Source organism: Zophobas morio, unplaced genomic scaffold (genome assembly GCF_036711695.1).
Source record: "Zophobas morio isolate AGI-343-1 ecotype UQ-CSIRO unplaced genomic scaffold, CSIRO_AGI_Zmor_V1 ptg000006l, whole genome shotgun sequence".
NCBI lineage: Eukaryota > Metazoa > Arthropoda > Insecta > Coleoptera > Tenebrionidae > Zophobas > Zophobas morio.
The window spans coordinates 9082197-9104095 of record NW_026972111.1 but is presented as its reverse complement, the minus strand read 5'-3'; the positions used below and the strand labels follow the sequence as shown (position 1 = coordinate 9104095).

Genomic DNA, 21899 nt, shown 5'->3' with positions numbered 1-21899 from the left:
TGATATAGGAAGTTGATATCGATTTTGAATAGTTAGTTAATTACAGGTACTTGAGATGCAAATTATTAACCGAATTATGGTGATTATTAAAATTCAACAGCTTAAAACAAATGATGATATACCGGGTGTCTGGAAAATGGCTGATTAACTCTCCGCTACGCTCTTAACAATCAACTGGTGAGTCTGGGAAAAATAGTAAAAAAAATCCTTCTCACATTTTGGTGGAGTTATAATGATTTTAAAATTGGTTCTTTCGCTACGTTTAACAACTAAACAGCTCATTTATCATCACAATAACTAGTAATAAAACTTTTAGTTAATATTTTTCTCGCCCATGACCATGTTTAATTACCATTTCATTTAGATTGCACAAAGATATGGCTGTATTGTTTTTGTAATAATTTGATAAAATTCCATTTGACAATAATGTTTGCCTGATATAAAGCGAAGGTGGATTTCAGTTACTATCGTTACTAAGAAACCAGAAAGTAAGCCGGACGTATTCATGCATTAGGGGTGTGCAGTGTTGCTAATTTTACTTTTATAAAATTACGTTTTTTTCGTAATGTACATCATAAAGAATTTTTTTATTATTTTTTTGGGACTCCCGAAACGCCCGTGTATAACGTACTGAAGAGTTAATCCGCCATTTTCCAGGCAGGCGGTATAACATGTATGTATGCAGTCTGAATACGCGAATTTACTATTTAATAAACTATACTCGAGTATATAAGAGAAAAAGAAATAGTCTTATGATGAACAAATTGCTAATTTCGTTATCAAAATTATTAAATTAATTAAATAATTTATCAGAATTTCACAACTTCAACCCTTAACGATACATAATATGCATGTGTGCATGCAATCGGCATTACACGGTCATAAACTATACTGGAGCATATGAGAGGAAAAAGATAGCCATATGAAGTGCAAAGTATTCATTTCGTTAACAAAATTATTAAATTAAAGAAAGTGGAGAATAATTAGTGGTGATGTTACCAACCTATCAATTAAAACGGTGTTAATGGAGTGTGAATCATGAGTATTTATCAAAATTCACCAGCTCAAAGCAATTGCTGATATATATTATGTGTATGTATGCAGTTTGCAATACGCAAACTTACTATTTAATTAACCATACCCGAGCAGGTAAGAAAAAGAAGAAAAAGAGGAGATAGCCCTATGATGTATAAATTACTCATTTCGTTATCAAAATGTTTAAATTAATTAAAGTAATCAAATCAAATTCAGCAATTCAAACCAATTGATGATATATAATGTGCATGCAATCCGCAATACACGAAATTACGGTTTAATAAACTATACCCGCGCACATAAGAGGAAAAGAAGTAGGTCTATGGTGTCCATGTTAGTCGTTTCGTTATCAAAATTATTAAATTAATTAAAATAATTATCGACTTCATAATCAGAATTATTATAATTGAGGATACATGTAATGTGCGTGTATGGATGTAACCCTCAATACACAACTAATCGAAGGCGCTGCAATTTCGTACATTTTCTGATGGAGCTGTGATAACAACCGGATGCACTTAAGAAAACACAAACCAATATCCGGTGATAAGGTGATAGGGTGCTGATAACACCCCCGCTGCACTTTTGGACCCGCTGCACTTTCGGCGCAAAAACCACTAATTCCACGCCTTTACTACTGTTGTGTATTAGTTTTCTGTGGGAAAATTCAAAATCCGACAACAATTGTACAATTTCTCTTAGAAATTCCATCGATTAATTTTTTAAATGATAAACTACTTTTTTGACTAATTAAGTAAAAAACAAGTAATTTCATTTTCCTGAAATTTTTTGAACATAGGACTATTGTTTACTGTACTGCGTTGTACCCTTCCAAATTTATATAAGTTTTTGTCCCTACTTAAAAGTTGATGACCATAGAACTTTGACAAAATTGTATTTCTTTATTCGCTTCAAATGAGTGATGACGTAATCTCAAAAAAAACATGAAATAAATGTTTATTAAAAGATATGCGTTTTGGTTTTCTTAATAAACTCTTCCATAATGTGAATGACAATTTTTTTCTCCAAATGTATTCAACCACTCGTTCATTATTTCTAAAACTGCCTTGTCATTTCAGACTTCGAAAACATGACCATGTTCGAAATAAGTGCCCTTTCCTGGACCCACATCTCCCTCTCCCTCGAGCACCCGGTCGAAGAAAGCATGGCCACCGCCGAAATCGACCTAACCGACATTTCGAACCTCGTCTGCAAGATCCGCAGTCCGGGAACCCCGCCTCCGGCGAACGCTCCCGACGCCACGTCCGATCTCAGCACGAAGATCCTAAACCGGTGCTTCTCCATCCCGGTGACGATGCGCGCTGTGATCAAACTATGGGAGAAGCAAGCTGCCAAACGCCATTACAACGGGCACGAAAATTTTAGTTTACCCCTCGGTTCCGGCGACCCTGGGGGTCACAAGGGGGCCCCAGGTGGAGGATTGACGGAATTCGGGGGGTTAGACAAGATCAAGCAAGAACCCCCTGGTAACGGCGGCCACGGCATGATGATGCAGGGACATCAAGGGATGTTCCTCAACGAGTCGATGATGGCCAACGCGAATTTCCAGAATTTTCAGACGAGCGACGGCATGCTGAGCAGCATAGAGTTGACGAACATTCTGTCGGGGAACGGACAGGAGAAGATGAAGCGGCCGCATAAGAGGAAGTCGGACGATTTGTGGAAGAACAAGAGGAAGCTGGGCGAGGCGACGGACGCGGAGATGCTGGTGGAGACGTCGAGCAGCGACTCGACGTCGAGGAGCACGCCGATATCGCAAGAGAACGAGATCCCGACGCCGAATTCGGGGTTGGGGTTTCAATCGGATTTGGAACTGATGAGTGGTTTGGATCCGGCTGAGTTGCTGGCCGACTCAGATAAGGTAAGCCGAAGAAATTATTACTTCCTGAGCGTAAGCTAGTCCGGACGACTTGCCACTTTCATGTTTTTTCGACGTTTCATGACCTCAAGTGATCTCCCGTTTCCGTCTGTTTGTCTGTCTGGCGTCTGTGTCGATTTTTATTTGACACGTAATCTGCGAAAGTACTGGACCGATTGTTGTCAAATTTTGTATGTATATTAGGCATATCATCTAGATGATAAACGGCTAACCAAAATTTGACTAATCATCCACACCACCAATGGGATAACATCATCTCCAAATCTACAAGAACGGTTCACACTGTTTTCCCGAAAATTTGGAAATGCAGTACTGTTACTTTTAGTATTACATTACATCTATTCAAATTGATATTCATGTCCTTGCAAAAAAGTTGATGACGTCATCAAAAAATTTTGTAATGGAAAAACTCACTTGAAATGAAGGCGTAGCACACTCTTTTACATTTACTTTAACATTACATCCCCATATCTTTATTTTAACTTAGGATTAACATAAAAAATAAAATTTGCAAACATTTTTCGGTTTTTCGGCGCAAAAACCACTAATTCCACGCCTTTACTACTCACAACGTTAAAAATAAGTTTGGATTAATAAGTAAGTAGTACATATTACAGCCATTTTTTTAAATCTACATATTTATTCAGCAAAATATTAGCATGACGTCGTTACGTTTTTAGTGGGGATGAATAAACAAATTTTGATAAAGTTTTTTTTTATTTAAATAGTATCCCCAAAACTTGGCTATTGTTTGTTAAAAAATCACCGACATACAGCTTGACAAACAGCCGCAATTGAGAATTTTTATTTTATTTTAAAATTTTAAAGAAAAGAATTGCTCAACAACTGCTTAAAGGCGAAATCAGTTACAGATTATTAAAACATTTTAACTGATCGTTTACGAAAGCATATTATTCAGAGATAAATAAAAGTGTTGTCCTCCTCCTTGATAACAACTCCAATAATTTCCTTATCAGAAAGAATTCTACAAAAATAAAGCGATTTTCACAATTCTACAGATATTTTCTCGTAGACAAACAAATCTAATCACCGATAAAATAAATTGATCTATATTTTTGCACATCATAAAATGGCAAAAAACGAAGAACCTGAACAAACGATCCCCATTAGAAAATCCTCAAAAGTTTCTGATGATATGTGTCTTTTTTATTTAACAGAGACTTTTTCCGACATACTGTTAACATCAGTTTTTTAAACAAACTTTTAATTTTTGATTGGGTATCAGATGCAAATATTTTAAGGCAAAACCCAAAACAAATAAAAATGTTTACGTTTTTCTTTTATAATAACGTTGTTATTATTGCTTTGGTTAGAAAAGTTTAAAACAAATCTACGACTAACACTACGATTTAAGCATCATTGTAGGATGTTTGGTAATTCCCTCATCAGAAGAACTCCTATTCTAGCTGTCACATAAATATTCTGTAAGTTCAAATTGCTAAAATATGATCATCGAAAAAAATGGTTTCTATCGTAAACATGTGGAACGTCCGTTCCGATTTGATTTGGCATCGTACAAAACTCCTAAGTAACGAACTTATGAATGTTATAGGGGAGAATTCTCGACGGTGTTGTCAATTATCCAAAAACGTACCAATTTCTGAAGAAGTTGATACATGAATCTTACACAAATTATCATAAAGCTTTTATTATTCCGCTCTTATTCGTGTTAAAATTTGATTTTTATATATTAAAATATCATAGTAAATCGAATTAATATTTGAGTTTTCATAATTTTAAAATTGCGTTTTTTGGTTATATCACATCATATACAAACTATGTAAAATTTTGTCTTTTCGGTAATATATATATATATATACCTATATGCCTTGATTTCGGGGAAAAAATTCAACACGATTTAGGGGTGTAATGATCAGTACAAAAAATTTGAGGCTAGTTACTACCGTAAGTCCTTTGCTCGAAGTTCACTCTTTCAAAACTGGAAGTATAATATATCATTAGACATAAAAAAAATTAAAGCACTACTACGATTTTCTGTTTAAGTATCGGCGTTAATTATTTAAACGTTTAATTTAATTCACATTTTTTTGTTTTTAGATCAGCCGTATATAATTTCACGTATGAAGATATTGTTACGATTTATAAAATTATAAAAACTTCAATGGATGACGTTAAATATGAAACTATTAAAAACAGAAAATATGCTCGCTATAGTGATTGCCAACATCTAAACTTTAAAGAAAAATAAGTAAGTTTCATCAGCACTGAAGGTTGACCATGCAGTTATAAGTATATTAATTACCAAAAACACCGATTCAATTGCATTTTCTACATATATATTTCTTTTCAACAGGTCAAGCAAGATTTTAGAAATTTTCTGAAAGATTTGCAATATTTCGACGTTAGATATTGGTTCTTTTACAGTAATAATAAACGATTATGTAAGAAGCATAGGTATAGTAAATAATAGTGGGAATTTTTTAAATAATTAATTTAAGTTCTCAAAACGAGGTTATCAGCTGTGAATTTATCATCATAGTAACTAGTAAAATAAACTGTAAAATTAAAAACTGTACATTTCTAGCGCTACAGCAACGGATAACTATTTACGGGCCCGTTGTATAAATTTTAAAATTAAGTAAAACTTTTAATAAACTATGAAATAACAACATAATTTTTGGAGATTAATTATTGCAACCTATCTTGTTTCTTAAAGACAAGTGGGTAATTACTGAGCATCAGAGACATCATATCGCACTTTATCATAATAAAAATTAAATAATTAAAAGAGTGAGTAAGGATTCAAGATATGGGGTGTACCGAACTATGTCTAATTTTACAACAGTTGAAAAAGATCACGTGTTCTAGTCGATTCAAACATTTCTTTATCGGTTTATCAGTAAGTTAACAAATCTATAGATAAATGTAAGTCATTCCAAAGGCGTAACGGCAAGATTTAAATCTAATCAGTAATCAGAAATCAAGTTGCAATCGCACCAGAAACTTTATTTCAGCCACCGCTAAAATATTTCCTTGTCTTAATATTTTTAGATTTCTACCAACCACAATGGCAAACGAAGCAGAACCCCAACAAAAAATAATTATTACTGATTCTTCGAAAATGTATGAAGATATGTCACCTTACTACTTGAGGGAAACGTTTTCCGACATTCAACTAATCCTACCCGATAAAAAAATTCATGCGCACAAAGTAAGTTTTTTCAGTGGTTTACAAAATGATTAACATAGAATAAATTTTAACTTTCAGATTGTTCTCGCTGCTAGGTGTAAATATTTTGAGTCTCTTTTAATGAAAAACCCAAAAAAACAAGTAAGAGAGTGTTCATGGAAATATTAACATTACTAAATTGTTTTCAGACTTATAAGATTACTTTACGGAATGTGCCTTCCAAAGCTTTTGAAACAATACTGTGTTACATGTATACAGGTAGTCAGCCAAAATTAACTAAATATCTATATTATCCTGTAAAATTTGTTGCAGGATCCATTGCCATCGCATCGGAAGACGAAAATGACATATCCGATATATTGCAGCTAGCACACGAATATTCATTAAAAACACTGGAAAAGAGTATAATCGAAAAAATGAATTCCATTGTGAATTTGTCAAATGTATGTTCCTTTCTAAACAAGGCCAATGCACATGACATGGACGAGTTAAGAGAAATATGTCATACTTTTATTGATAAGCATGTTTCGCAAAAGCTAGAATATGATTTTTTCAATATTCTCACACAAGTAACATCTCCAAAAAGCTAGGTATACTTAAACGTAATGATGCATTTCAGAAATCTATGATTAACTTGTTGAAAAGAGATGCGTTTCCTGTTGAAGAAATTAATGTCTTTAAGATAGTGGCCAACTGGTGCAAAATTAACAAAGACTTATTAAACAAGTTGGTTATTGAATGTATTCGGATATCTACGTTAACGCGAAACGAAATTTTGACTGTTGTTTGGCCGTCTAAAATAGTAGATAAAGCAAAACTGTTGAATGCTCTTGCAGCGATTGAGGTTAACGGTCCGAAAGAAACACAGCGATGCTTTGCTGGACGGTGTAAGTACGAAGACTGATTAAGAGACAAGTCGGAAATATAGATTTGGATATATTTTTAGTGAAAGATAAAAATCTTGCTACAGCAGAATATAATGTTAAAGTAATTTCTGGATTAAATACCGCAATGTTTTTTGAAGAAACTGAAAGGTATGAAGAAGGTGCTTATCACAATGAGGACGATAAAAACGGTATTACTGTAGATCTTGGTGCCGTAAAATGCTTCAATTACATAAAAATGTATGTAATATATGGGTAAGTACCGTTATTTCCGAGTTTGTTTAATGATTTTTTGAGATGATACGTACATATCTGTCGAAGTTCGTGGCCCCGTTACTACATAGAAGTTTCAACAGACCTTGAAAAGTGGCATAATGTTATAGATTACAGCAAATACTATTGTGCGTGCATTCAAAACTTATATTTTGAAGGACAACAGGCTAGGTATATTAGGATAGTCTTAAAGGTACATATTATAATTTTACTAACCTAAGAGCCGGTTTACAGAAGCTCAATTAAATATTTGATTAATGGTAAATTTTTAATGCGGCATTAAAGTACCACGTGACAGACTCTACGTCAATCAGGCGTCACTAAACGCCTCATTAAAAACATAATTAACTTAATCTCAATTAAAATATTCTATAAGCTGGCCCTAAGCAAGATAAAATAACTGTACATCGAGGTGATTGGAATAAGAACGCGGGGAGCATGTCGTATGCTTCCAGTGATACGGTTTTGAGACAAAATCACACAGCAAACATCGTTTACGTTTGGTTTATGGGTTATGCGCACGTGCAAGCAGACCTAGAAATACCGATCGTGTTACTGTACAAACCAGTTATTTTGCTTTATACGTAATGTGTCTTTTTTTAATAAACTCAACATCGTGAGCTGCAAACTTTGTAAATCTGTGATGAAAGTAAACAATCTTGGAGAGACACTTAGTTTTCATAATCATCCCCTTGATGGATGATAAACCAAATTGCTCCGCCGCTGCTTAGCGATACTTTCGAACGTAGGGGCGTGGTTAATAAGTCGAATGCATAGTCGTAAACGGTGTTTAGATTCATAGGGGTCGGTGCCACAAATTTCACCGTATTCCTCCGTTCTTATTCCACCCTCCACGCTGTACATGCAAATATTTTTACTTCCGACAGAAAGACAAAAATATGTGAATCAGACTAGATGCTAAAATTTAGTAGTGATTTCTAATCTTGTCAAGTAGAGAAAGCAAATGGTATGCATGTCGAACCATTCATTTAAAAAAACACGTTTGCTTTATTCCTAAACGATTGTTCTTTTTTTATTAACGAGTAACCATAGATACTGAAACAAATAAAAATAACGTCCAAAGCGCTGTTGCCAACTAAAATGTGAAGACGCCTAAATCAGATTCCAAATTTCACCGAAAAATAACCATTCGTTCAAAAGTGAGATAACAGGTTCAAAATCTATACTTATGTAAAAAATGAAACTTGTATTTGTGTTATGGGGCTCTTTTGAAAATTTTTTCGTTATTTTTATGTTATAAATATGGCATGGATTTTGTGTTACTCAAAATGTTGCACTAATTAAACTCTATTTTTGGAGATAACACTAGTAGAATATATTGACTGTTCACACCATAGATAAAAGTGTTAAAAATTTACTATTACACATTGCCAAGTTTCAAATCTTGACTAACTGTGATCTACAATCTACTCACCACATTAAAAATATAATGCTATGAATTTCTTTGTAGACCGATGGAGCCAGAATTTGTAGATTTCAAGTTTACATGAGCAGTAAGGTTCCTAAAATACATAACCAAATTGTTTGCCCTTTTTCAAACATCATAACTTCCGAAACCTTCATACTATCAAAGTAAGATGTTTACATATTCCATTTTTTCTTATTTCTGGTGAAACTACAGTGAAATCTCTCCGTCACCCCCTATAAGCGGACAACTCTTTTAAGTCGAACATTGTTTGCATAGTCTGAGTACTGACAATATAAAAAAATATATACGTGAACCTCTCATAAACGGACTCTCCTTTGAGTGGACACGGATACCACGCATTTGTGTAAAATAATAGATATATTAGATATCTTCTGAGCGGTAGTTATAGCTGAACGCCCTCTGGTTTTTACATCGATTGGAGCATTTCTTTGAATCACAAATCTGTAGACAAGTGTTTAAGCAATATGCATTAGCTATTTATGCTACTTTTTACTTAAAATTGAGAAAAACGCCGTTAAAATGTTGTATATTAACTCTTAAAGACGTGTCCAAACATATTAAAATGGGGGAAACTAAAACAGTCGGTACTATTACATATGTGGTACTTTTTTTTTAATACTGGCGTAATACTATATTGTGCAACAAGTTTTGAAAAGATCCTTTTTTCACTAGCAGCCTGGACGCATGCAAATGTTGACTCATTTAGTGGTAGCAAATTCAACTTTTGCTACCACCGGTTCAAAAAGAAAAATTGAGGTTATGTACGCAATGTTTGATGTGATTATTTCTTAAAAAATGAACAAATATGTGCTACAAACATTACTTGAGTATACGCATGGTAGTTGGTAGATGGTACAAGATAAAATGATTAACTCAGCGACAAATATAAACGGTTTTCTTTGTGTTGAAGATTTAGATTAAGTTTGATTAGAAATCAAAACAAAATCATGTTGTGTCAAAAAATTGAACGTTTATTTTTCAGTTTATTGTCTTATGGTTTCTACTAGTGAAAAAAATAGTATATTAACCACGGTTGCAAAGCCACTTCTAGACCTCGCACTTAGAACCCTCGACGCTGCGCGTCTCAGGTTCTAATTTGCGCTCGGTATAGAATGCTTGGCTCTGCAACCTTGGCTAATAATATACTATTTCACACGAGTTTGACGTTTAGCAGGCAAAGAAGTGTGAAAAAAGTCAATTTCAAACGTGTTGCACTTTATACTTTTTTTACACTTAAATGATACGCAAAAATTTTCTAAACCAACTCAAGGACGCTATTTCTGTTTGAATGAACGTCCAGTAATTACTTTTATTTTATAGAGAGCGGGCGATTCTGTCCGATTTTAGGTGGTAGAAACTTCAGTTGATGACTAAATAAAACGCCGTTATCATAATTCTCAGCACTGAATCGAAGCGAAGCAACTAATTATTTTGTTTGTTGTTTGGATAATTTCAATAAGTTTGGTTACCTATATCAAAAGTCAATTATGACAAGACTGTGTGAAAAATTTGCACACCATATGTATGTACAGAAAGTATCTTTCAAAGTGAGTTTGTCGTGTGTTTTTCAGCATTTTTGATACAACTGTAGAAAAAACGAATTTATTTGAGTCTAAAAAGATTAAACATTGACAAATTATGTAATGAATGCTTTACAAAAATAGAAAAGAAATTGCTGCATCAGATAACTTAATGCATATGCCAGTATTTTTCCCCAAATATTAGACTTTGAGGACCTGTAATTCAAGCCAAATGAAGAGTTTAGGGTATGGAAATTTCATGCTTCAACTGGTTGGCTTGAAAAATTCGTAAACGCCTTAACATTTATTTTAAGGCTATTTCTGGTGAACCAGCAAGTGTGAACCAAGATGTAGAAACTTTCATAACCAAGAATCCTCAACCTTTGAAAATCTAGTTGCCAAAGACATCTATCACGCAAATGTAACGGGTTTCTTTTTTGTAAATTCTTGCAGTGAAACAAGAAAATTGTGTTAACATGATCAGTAAGATTAAGAATGAGAATAAATGAAATGTGGAACCACTGCCAAACATTACGTGTTAACAGCACTAACTTAGAAGAGTTTTTAACATAGATAACATTTTATTAGTAGTAGATTTGACGAGGCAAATGAGGGACAAGTAGCAAATTATCAACAGTCTATTGATATGGTAAAGGACTTGCTACAATCTGTCAAATATCAAGGAGATTCTAAAGCATTGGAAATATTATTCGCTTGAAATTACACTTTGCAATATTTTATTTAAATCCAACAACCGCCAAACTACATAACTGGATTAGGTATTTTAATAATTAGTTAATTTTACACTGAACTGTTTTCTCTTCATTTTAAGTATTCCAAAAAGTTCATTTTCTTATTAATATAGGCTTACGGGCCAATTTCAAGTTGATTTGCAATTAATTGCAAGCTGCGCTGCTATGGTAACCTCGCAAAAATATAATGGTTTGTATTAAGAGTTCTACGAGATCACCATAGCAACGGCGCTTGCAATTAATTGCAAACCAACTTGAAATTGGCCCGCTCGTTATTACGCTTGTAAAAACGAAATACTTATACAATTAATTTTTTTTCTCATTAACGGACACTCAAATGGGAGGACGGGTTTTGCTCAGTTCTGAAGCTGTCCGCTGAAGAGAGATTTCACTGTATTTGGACTAATGAATTAAGTTTCATCGCTTCTTTTATAACTTTGAGATATATGTCACAATTTTTAGAAATGAAATATACGTAAACATACCATTAGAACACACAAAAATAGATAGTTAATGTTAAAAGTATCTAATGGTTGTTTACGTTATACGTGGAAGCACTACTATCTACATGTGTGAAGTTTGCTCACAAGGAGATATAGGTAAGCAAAATTCTATGGCCACACGAGTACGATAATAATGCGTTAGTCCACGTAAAACATACAGAATGTTATCTGCAATAAAATTTAAATAAATGAAAAATATATTTGTGTTTGAAATAATTGTACAACAATCACTCATTTGAGTGGGATAGGTTAAATTTATCCCGATGTTGTAGACAGAAACGGTTTTTAAACTTTTTTTTATTTATCAACACAGGGGGACGTCTGATTCATTTAGTACGTATCTGTATCTAAGTAAGTTTGCTAATTATTTATATATAAAAAAATAACATTTTCGTTTTAGATCAGCCATACATGATTTCACAGATAACGGTTAGGCTGCAATTTTACAAATCCATATCTAGTATAGAAACTGTTAACAACATTGAACATTTGGAAATAGTTAAACGTCCAATAAACGAAAACGTACTTCTCCGTTTTAACGAAAGAGTAGTCAATTTGATTAGAATTACTGGCCAACTTTCTCCTAATAAGGTAAGTTGCACCCTTTTGTTAACAGTTCTAATTACTGCCTATTCAACAGACAAAGGACCACGTCGAACAGATTTTGGAAGATTTTGAATGTTTCTAATTGCAATACGAACAAAATATGTAAACTTCTCTAGTAAATTTGTTACCATCCCAACACTTTTTTCATAAACTACACATCCTCAAAAAAAATTTAGCACTAAAGGACTCATAGTGAATGTCGGAGTCTACACTTGCCGCCTTTTCTAAGCAAAAACTGAATAATCGAAATAATAATTTCCCGATAATGTCAAAAAAAAAAAAATCAACCACTGAAATTAGCGAAATCATTAACTATTTGTTAATTCTAAAAAGTATGGGCTCATTGGTGGAATGAAAATCGGTATATTGTACATTCTACATAGGATTAATCGAGCAAAAGTTTGAAATTATATGAAGCTTCATGAAGTTAGGTAAGGTATTAAAATTTAAAGCTTGTACATATATCGTTTTTGTTTGGAACAAAAAAAGATTTAATCGGTAGTTTTGTATCCCAGTGATTGGTTAATTCGTTGTGCGTAAAAACGGAACGAAAATTTAGATCTCGCGAAAACGAAAATACTAAAATTAATAAACATCGTGTCATTCATGTCTTAAAATTATTTTTGGCGAAAAATTATTTAACACAGACCATTGTCATGCTTCATATTTAATGATGTCTATAATTGAGTGCTATTTAAATATACCTTCGTTCCTTATACGTGATTGCAGGTTGGTTTTTGCTAAACCGCTATCTATTTTATTTAATCTTTCTATAAAAACTTGTACTTTTCCGAGTCTCTGGAAACGTGCCCGTATTTCTCCTGTGTTCAAAAATGGTGATAAATCATGCATTCCAAATTATAGACCAGTATGTATTTTGTCCAATTTTGGAAAAGTTTTCGAAAAGTTTCTTTATCAGGTGATTTACAATAAAGTGAAGAGTTACATTTCGCCTTACCAACATGGATTTGTCTCTGGAAGATCAACTGACACCAATCTTTCAACCATTGCACAATATCTAGCCGAGGAGGTTGATAACCGTGGAAGAGTGGATGTAATTTATACCGACTTATCGAAAGCTTTTGATAAGATTCAACATAACATTCTAATACAGAAGCTTAATAACTTTGGTTTGAACACCGATGCTTTAGCTTTAATTGAGTCTTATTTAAGTAGCAGAGTTTGTTATGTTTACTACAATGGTTTTACTTCTAGAGAATTTATTGCTACATCAGGGGTTCCCCAAGGATCCCATCTCGGTCCATTATTATTTGTTTTATTCATAAATGACTTGCTGCTTTCACTATCTTGTCCAGTCTTAGCTTATGCTGATGACATTAAATTATATATGTCAATCAATTCTTACAACGAAGTTCTTTTATTGCAAAGTAACTTAAACGTATTGACACAATGGTGTATGACCCATAAACTCATTCTTAATAAGCAAAAATGCTTTTTCGTTACTTTCACCAGAACTCATTCTCCTTTACCGACGCAGTATATGATTGACGGTTATCTCCTTGATAAGAAGGATTGTATGAAAGATCTTGGTGTTGTTTTTGATTCAACGTTGACATTTGTTGAGCACCTTAATTGTGTTTGCTCTTCTGCGTCTAAGTCCTTGGGGTTTGTCATGCGCACTTGTCGCAACTTTAGTGACTTAAACTTAATGAAGCAGCTTGTGGCGGCACAATAACACGCGGGTAAAGCAGAGTAAAGATAAGTTGTCTTGTGGTGTAGCGGTTAGCATACCAGCCCGGATTGCTTGGAGACGTGGGTTCGAATCCCACCGAGGCACAACATTTTTCTCTGCTTTCCCACATTGGTGACCACCGACAGGCAACGCGCACGCAACATCCTTCTGCCACCGCCCTGTGCCCGCTGTGTTCGGGGTCCGCAGCACCGCCAGGGTTCGAACGACGAACGTAAGAGTGGCAGGAGCGACGCCAGCAACTATCTCCTTCGCACCCCAGCACGACCGCGCGCTGTGTCGCTGGGGGGGGGAGTACTGTGGCGGCACAATAACACGCGGGTAAAGCAGAGTAAAGATAAGTTGTCTTGTGGTGTAGCGGTTAGCATACCAGCCCGGATTGCTTGGAGACGTGGGTTCGAATCCCACCGAGGCACAACATTTTTCTCTGCTTTCCCACAAGCTCTTTTATTCCTATGTTTTAAGTAAAATGGAATATGGCATACTAGTATGGAGCCCCATATATGCATCTCACGCACTCATGTTAGACAAAATTTATCGTCGTTTCTTGAAGTACTTATCGTACAGAATCGATGGGGCTTATCCAGAAAGAGGAACTAGTTCAGTTGAACTGCTTGAACGTCATCATTTGCCGTCATTAGGAGAAAGAAGAACTCAACGTGCTGCATTATTTTTGTCTAAACTAGTGCATTATCAAATTGGCTGCGAATTTCTTTTGAGCAAGGTACCTTTCAATGTTCCTCGTCTTACGTCACGATCGGCATCCAATTTCCGCTTACCAACTCCACGTACAAATGTACTGCGCAGAGCACCGATATTTATTATGTGTAAAGCTGCTGATGTTATATATGATGACTTGTTTGTTTAAATAGATGTTATATTTTGTTATATGTTTGTCCTATAATAGGTTACTGTTGGACAAATAAAGATTACTATTATTATTATTATTATTATTAATATTATTATTATTATATACCAATAAAGTATTCATGCAAAAAACAGTGTAATAGTTCTGCCGAGTCTGTCAGAAACATCTATTAAAAACTTATTCATTTCAAAGGTCAGTCCGGATTTTTTTAAACAAATTTTCCTTAAATACATCATTTTTGGTGATTATATTTTTGCGTTAAACTCGGTATATATATATTTTTTTTTAGAGTAGGTATAAATTTATCAATTCCAAAAGTCCATTGTTTCCAAAAGTTAAGTTGTATAAAAAAGGTTTCAGTTTTATAACAATTCTTAATCCTATTTTTTAAATTACATATTTGTGAAAGACTATTCTTTTAGTTGTTTTTTTATTGTTGTAATTATTATGTGTACAATGAAATTTAAGTAGTAATTATGTTCATTATGCCGTATAAAAAATAAAATGTTGACATTTTGTTCTTCATACACTGTCTACGATTGTTAATAACTTTATTATTATTGTTATTACTACTACTATTTTTCCTGTGGGTTGAGCTACCTATCAGGCGCGTCCCCAGGGTTGCGGATAGGGGGAGACCGGCATTGTCTGGGGAGGGGGGTCTGGGGAGGGCGGATATGCCCCTCGGAACTAAACACTCCTGGGGGTGGTGGAAGTCCGACCTGGATTTTCTCTTCTCCAGATATGTAGGTTAGGGCTGAGGCTCGTCTTGCCTGGACATGCCTTGGTGGTTGTCGGCTTAGACGGCCGCGAAGGCGGTTCAGTAGAGGAGGGCTGGAAATAAACGTGCCCCCCCGGGATTAAACCCCTGGCGTGGGGTCGTCAAAACAGCCCCGCGGACAAGCTCCCGCGTGTTTGTGCCGTGCGTGGAGACCCGTAAGGTGGGATGAAGGAATCCTGGAGGTTGAGCCCCCCTTGGTGCAGTGTGTCACCAAGGCTGGGCAACACGCCTCTTTGGCCTGGATTTCCACCAAAACGGGAGGTCGAGACTAACCCATCTCAGATCAATCGGCTGTGTCGTCGGGTCAGACCGCCGACAGGGTGAGTCCTTGGGGGAAGTGTAGTCTGAGCACGAGTAACCTCACTAGTTGAGGCTGCGTACTGCAGGATGAGCTTCCCTGGGGGCTATATCCTTCTGCTAGCCCTGACGTCGAAGTTCGACGTCCCCTTGTTGGACTCCGTGGTGGGTGGGGAAGCAGAAGGACGAAATTAAAATCCAGATCTATGGAGAATAACAACAAAAAAAAACCACTGAGGAAGTGCCTTCGGGTGCACCTCAAACAGAAAACCCAGCCAATGTGGGGTCGCAGCCTCCTAGGAGGAAGCGAATCTGCGGGGCTGAGGTAAAAAGGCGGAGGAAGGCTCGTTTGCAGGCGGAGGCGGCGAATACCGACCCGCCGAAACCGGGTCCATCCTCCTCCGGGATAAACCCCAAGGGTAAAGGGCAGGCTACGATAGCCAACCCTAAACAACCCGTGGGGAAAAATACCTCAGGGTCAAAGAAAAGAGTGAGGTCTTCAACCTCCACACCTCCGGCAGCTGAAAAGCAAAAGAGGATGAGGAGGCAGGAGACTACCTCTAGAGAACAGAGCTACAGGGAGGCGGCTGCAAGTCATCTCCGTGTAGCTGTGATTGATGTGCAGCATCCACTTGGTAAGCTGACTGCTGACCAGGTGGAGATAGTACAAAAGGGCCTGATGGGAGCGCTGGACAGGCAACTTGACCAGTGCTTGGCATCGGGTAGACAAGCAGCCACTTTCAGGGGCATGAAGTACACAGGGGAAATCCTAAGGATAACCTGTGAAGACGAGTTGTCCCTGAAATGGCTACAACAAACAGTGCGCTCCCTAACACCCTTGTGGGAGGGCGCACAACTTAGCGTGGTCCCCTTGGCTGAGCTACCAAGGCTGGTGAGGGCGACCCTGTGGATACCGGGACCACCGGTGGATGCAGGAGTCGTACTTCGCCGCCTGGAGGGTCAGAACCAATGGGCCCACGTCAAAAAATGGCTTCTTTTCCATCGCGAGGCCAAACCCGAGGCTGCCTCTCCGGGCAACCTCTTTGTGTTTGGTCTTGGGATGGAAGAGGCCAAGATAATCAGGGAGAGGGAGGGCAGAATTAACTATATGCTGTCCTCTTTCAACCTGAAACTCAAGGAGAACGAGGCGTCGGCTCAGGAAGGGCGGACCCCTATGGAAGAGGTAGAAACCCCAGGGGGTGAAGCCTCTACCAGTGGGGGCGGGCCCGCCTGAGACATATGCCTCGTGTCTCCTAGGACAATTATGGGATTTTTTGGTTGCAGAGATGGCGCTGCAGCAGATAAATTTCATTCAGATTAACCTGCAGCATTGTCGCATGGCGACGACTGTTTTGTGTCGTCGTCTAGACAAGATGCAGAACACTATAGCAATAATCCAAGAACCATGGATTGTAAAATCCAGGATCGCAGGGTTGAGCAATTTAAATGGCACTGTTGTTTCAGGTACCACAATAGAATCTCCAAGGACATGCGTCTACATTCCGAGGAAAATTAAAGCCGTCCTCCTACCTCAGGTCAGCTCCAGGGATGTGACTGCGGTAAATGTTAAGTGTAACATAGGAAGAGGCGAAGAGCAACTGGTAATAGCATCCGTGTACTTACCACAGGGAGCACAGGAACCATGTCCAACATGGGAAATGGCGAACTTGGTGGAACACTGTGATACCGGAAATATAAACCTCATCATCGGTGCCGATGCGAATGCCCACTGTCTGTTGTGGGGGAGCAAAGACACTAATGATAGAGGAAGAACACTAGCTGAATATCTTTTATCAACAAATCTAGAGATTCTCAACCGAGGCTGCGAACCAACTTTCGTAACATCACGTAGTCAGTCAGTAATAGATATTACACTGGCTACATGGGATATCTCACAATATATAATGGGATGGCACGTCTCTAAAGAGGCGTCAGTGTCAGACCATAGATGGATCATGTATACATCAAAATGTATAGACATGGAGATAAAGACGTACAGGAACCCTAGGCTGACGAACTGGGCTTCATACAACGAAGAACTGGACGACAGACTGGGGACCTCCGTGCAGTCTATACCAACAGAATACAGTTCGACAGAAGACATAGAGAAAACCTTGACCATTATCAACGACTCTCTAATGTCAGCGTATGAGAAAAGTTGCCCCCTAAAGAAGGAAGGTCTGGGCAAAGGTACACCATGGTGGAACCGAAGGCTCAGCCTACTTCAATCGGGGCTAAGAAAACTTTTCAATAGAGCAAAAAACACTAAGAAAACTGAAGACTGGGAAGCCTATAAAGAGCACCGGAAAGAGTTTAAGAAAGAATTAAGAAAGAGGAAACGGGAAACGTGGAGATCCTTCTGCAGCGACATAACGTCGACTGCTTCGGCCGCAAGGCTGAAGAGAGTTCTCTCGAAGGACCACACACATCAACTAGGTTTCCTAAAGAAAGAAGATGGCACCTTTACAGCCACCTTAGAAGAGTCCGCAGAACTTTTGCTGCAGACCATGTTTCCAGGCAGCACACGGACTACCTCCCATTCCAAAAGGGATGTAGTCGGTACTCAACCTTCCCCGAAGGACTGGGCGCTGGCTGCAAAGGTAGTCACGGAGGCAAGACTGGAGTGGGCAGTGGACAGCTTTTCCCCATACAAATCTCCAGGAGTTGACGGTATTTATCCCGCCCTCCTGCAGAGGGGAATGAGCAGACTACGCCCTATTTTGTTGCCAATGCTTCGGGCGTGTCTGGCTTTCAGCTACATACCGAATGCATGGCGAAAAGTAAAGGTTATCTTTATACCTAAGCCAGGACGACAAGATTACACCTTGGCTAAATCCTACAGACCAATTAGCTTAACATCATTCTTGCTGAAAACGCTAGAAAGACTAAGCGAAAAAGAGATTCGGGAGACTGCTTTGAGCAAGCAACCTCTACATCCGAACCAACATGCCTACATCCAAGGAAGATCCACCGATACGGCCCTACACACAGTTGTAAACCGTATAGAGTGGGCGATGGAGAACAAACTCTTCACCTTAGGAATGTTTTTGGATATTGAAGGAGCGTTTGATAAAACGACTTTCAAAAGCATAGAGCTAGCCCTACGAGAGCACGACGTGGACCCCACCCTGAGTAGGTGGGTGGCCGGTATGCTGAGGAACAGGGAAGTAATGATTAATGTAGGTGGCACTGAGATCGAGGCTGTTGTAGACAGGGGATGTCCTCAGGGAGGAGTTCTCTCTCCTGTACTGTGGGATACTGTCGTTGACAGCCTGATACGACGCCTCAATGATCTTGGCTACCACACAATTGGATACGCGGACGATCTAGTCATTCTGCTAACAGGAAAAAACGCAGATACATTATGTGAGATAATGCAAGCTGCAGTAAAAATAGTCGAGGAATGGTGCAGCAGACATACCCTCTCCGTTAATGGAGAAAAGACGAAACTAATCCTGTTCACCAGGAAAAGGAAAATTGGCACACTACAGATGCCAAAAATATTTAACACAACGCTTCAACTTTCGGACGAAGTCAAATACCTGGGAGTTGTATTGGACTGGCGACTGAATTGGAAGAAGCATGTAGATGATAAAGTAGAAAAGGCACGCTCGGCTCTTTGGCAATGTCGTAGGGTGGTGGGAAGGTCGTGGGGTTTAAATCCCAAGATCGCCCTCTGGATCTACACGGCAATAGTCAGACCGATGCTGTGCTATGGAGCTTTAGTTTGGTGGCCCAGAGCCAGACAAAAAACAACAGCCCTGCAACTTGAACACGTTCAGAGAATGGCGTGTCTCAGTGTTACAGGAGCAATGAGGACCACTCCCACAGCGGCTCTGGAGACTCTTCTTTGCTTAGCACCTCTTAACCTTTACATAGAGGAAGCGGCAATGACGACGTCTCTAAGACTTCACTCTCTGGGAGTATGGAACAAACAAGGCCGCACAACGAAGCACACTCGGATCTTAACGGAGGCGTTCAACAGAATACCCTTGTTAAGGATGGGCTGTGACCGAATGGGCACAAAATTAATATATGAGAAGACATATAGAATATCAATGAATGATAATTCAGAAGGACGAGCCGACATAGATATCTATGTCGATGGTGCCAAAACAGATAGTGGTTCAGGAGCCGGCATCTACTCCGAACAACTGAACGCACAAATTAGTGTACCTCTCGGCACCCACACGTCTGTCTTACAAACAGAACTGATGGGAATAATGCTGGGAGCTAGAATCATTGCTGAACGTGAAATCGGCAACAAATCAATACGCATACTTACTGACAGCAAGTCTGCACTACTAGCCCTGGACAGCTGTATGGTTCGATCCGGGCTGGTTTGGGAGTGCAGACAAACGCTAAAGTATGTAACGCAGAGGAATAGTGTGGAACTTTGTTGGATCAAAGGACACAGTGGCAACGAAGGAAACGAGAGGGCAGATGAGATGGCGAAGCGAGCCGCGCGCATGCCCTTCTGGGGACCCGAACCGGCAATCACGCCTTCGGTCGCCCTCTCGAACGAACTCGTAAAGCAATATACCCAGAGACGCCATGAGCAGATATGGGTGAAGTTGAGCAGCTGTCGGCATAGTAGAGCTTGTATGGCGACACCAGACCGTAAGTTGACGAAATTTTATCTCTCACTTTCAAGGGACAAACTGCGTAAACTGGTAGGATTCCTTACGGGACATTACCAGTTTAACAAACATCTATATACGATAGGGGTGGTAACAGACCCAATCTGTCGTGGATGCAATGAAGAAGAGGAAACAGCTGAGCACATTCTTCGTGAGTGTCCAGCCCTAGCCTCCTACAGGGAATCCATACTAGGGGACATCTGGCCTAGTATGGCAAATATCAGGGAGTTTCCACCCTCTGCATTACTCAAGTACATTCAAGCAGTTGGGTGGCTTGACGAGTAGAGGAGCGGAAAACACCCTGATATGGACTTGGGGAAGGTACAATGGGCCCAAAGGCGAGGCCTAAGTGCCGGCTGGCCACGGTCAGCCCCCATAAATTAAGAATCCAGAATCCAGACTACTACTATTAAATTAAGAATATTATTTTTAAGTGTTTACTTTTTGATAAAGTAGTAACTTTTGTAACTGTTAAATTTATGATACAAAAATAGATTGATGTGTTATTCGAAAAATAGTATTTGTTAACAGATAATGGAAATCTGTTCTGTGCGTCGTTTTATTTAACAAATTTTATTTCATGACCCTCTTCAGAAAAAATACTCTCTAATCTTCATCAGCCACTACTAAATATGCTGCAAACGCCGTATTAAATCCTTTAGCATCAGGACTTGAACTTGAAAACCTACCAAATTGCACCATAAATTTTAATTTCAATAAGAACTCAATGGAAACGTCATCAGTGGCAACAAATGTGGACAGTTCGCCAAGAAATGGAGGTTTTTTTTTTGCAAAGAATTTATTATATTTTTCACGAGTTCTCTAGTTCATTTATAGTGGTAAAATGTAAAGTTGGTTGAACATAGAAATTTGTAATATTATAATTTTTTCTACCGCCCACGTTTTTTGGTTTTCTAATAGAGCTATTAACGCACGCAAATGACGTCACAGCAGTTCGTTAACAGCGGAAAGGCGTTCTTTAATAGATCTGGTGTAATTTAGATCGGTAAGATTGGTAGCAATGACGAGAAATGTCAGGTGAATGTCAGTGGCAAATCTAAACTTAAAATTTCCCATGTTTCCGGACGCGTAACTTCTTCGCAAGACATTTTAACCAATTTTAAATTACAAAAACTCGAATTGGTTCGAATTACAATTGTTGTTGTGAAAATTCGAACCTCAAATATTGCGTGGTTAGTGTCAGACCGACCCATCACCAACCACGACAAAAGTCCCCAGATTAAAAAAAATGCAAATTAAAAACAAAACGAATTGAATAGAAAAATTGGAAAACCCAAAAATTGTAAAATTGAAAAATATAGATTTGTCAAAATTGCAATGCCGAAAAACTTAAAAATTAAAAATCGAAAAATAAAAACCGAATAAACGAAAATTTTAAAATTCAGTTATTGAAAAATGAAAAAATTCTAAAATCGTAAAATTGAAAAATGAAAAATTTTTTAAATTATAAGTTTCCACCTACATATTTAAAACGAAAACTAAAAAA

The 21899-nt window shown here is 37.8% G+C and overlaps 3 protein-coding genes across 7 annotated transcripts in view; all 3 read left to right on the top strand.

The window, feature by feature from the left end:
• The window catches only part of LOC135123515 (mediator of RNA polymerase II transcription subunit 1), a 188730-nt gene that overhangs the window by 91625 nt on the left and 75206 nt on the right, over window positions 1–21899 (top strand). The window lies entirely within an intron of this gene.
• LOC135123182 (mediator of RNA polymerase II transcription subunit 1-like) overlaps window positions 1–21899 on the top strand; it is a 99316-nt gene that overhangs the window by 66882 nt on the left and 10535 nt on the right. The window contains exon 2 of the mRNA XM_064047676.1: window positions 2115–2917. Within this exon, the coding sequence (XP_063903746.1) occupies window positions 2126–2917 (792 nt within the window). The 5' untranslated portion in view covers window positions 2115–2125. The remainder of the gene's footprint in view (window positions 1–2114; window positions 2918–21899) is intronic.
• LOC135123518 (BTB/POZ domain-containing protein 9-like) lies at window positions 5878–12231 on the top strand. 5 transcript variants are annotated; one of them, XR_010279640.1, is made up of 11 exons: window positions 5878–6128; window positions 6186–6248; window positions 6296–6365; window positions 6420–6676; window positions 6727–6994; window positions 7054–7246; window positions 7313–7457; window positions 8736–8857; window positions 11449–11585; window positions 11803–11840; window positions 11890–11941. XR_010279640.1 is itself a non-coding variant. In XM_064048252.1 (11 exons), the coding sequence occupies exons 1-11, from the start codon at window positions 5985–5987 to the stop codon at window positions 12175–12177; spliced, it is 1539 nt and encodes a 512-aa protein (XP_063904322.1). In that variant the 5' UTR covers window positions 5878–5984; the 3' UTR covers window positions 12178–12231. The 5 variants fall into 5 exon arrangements, 3 of the variants coding, with proteins under 3 accessions (XP_063904322.1, XP_063904324.1, XP_063904323.1); XM_064048252.1 differs by lacking the exon at window positions 11449–11585 and adding an exon at window positions 12130–12231 and having other exon boundaries at window positions 11890–12080; XR_010279641.1 differs by lacking the exons at window positions 11803–11840; window positions 11890–11941 and adding an exon at window positions 11762–11778.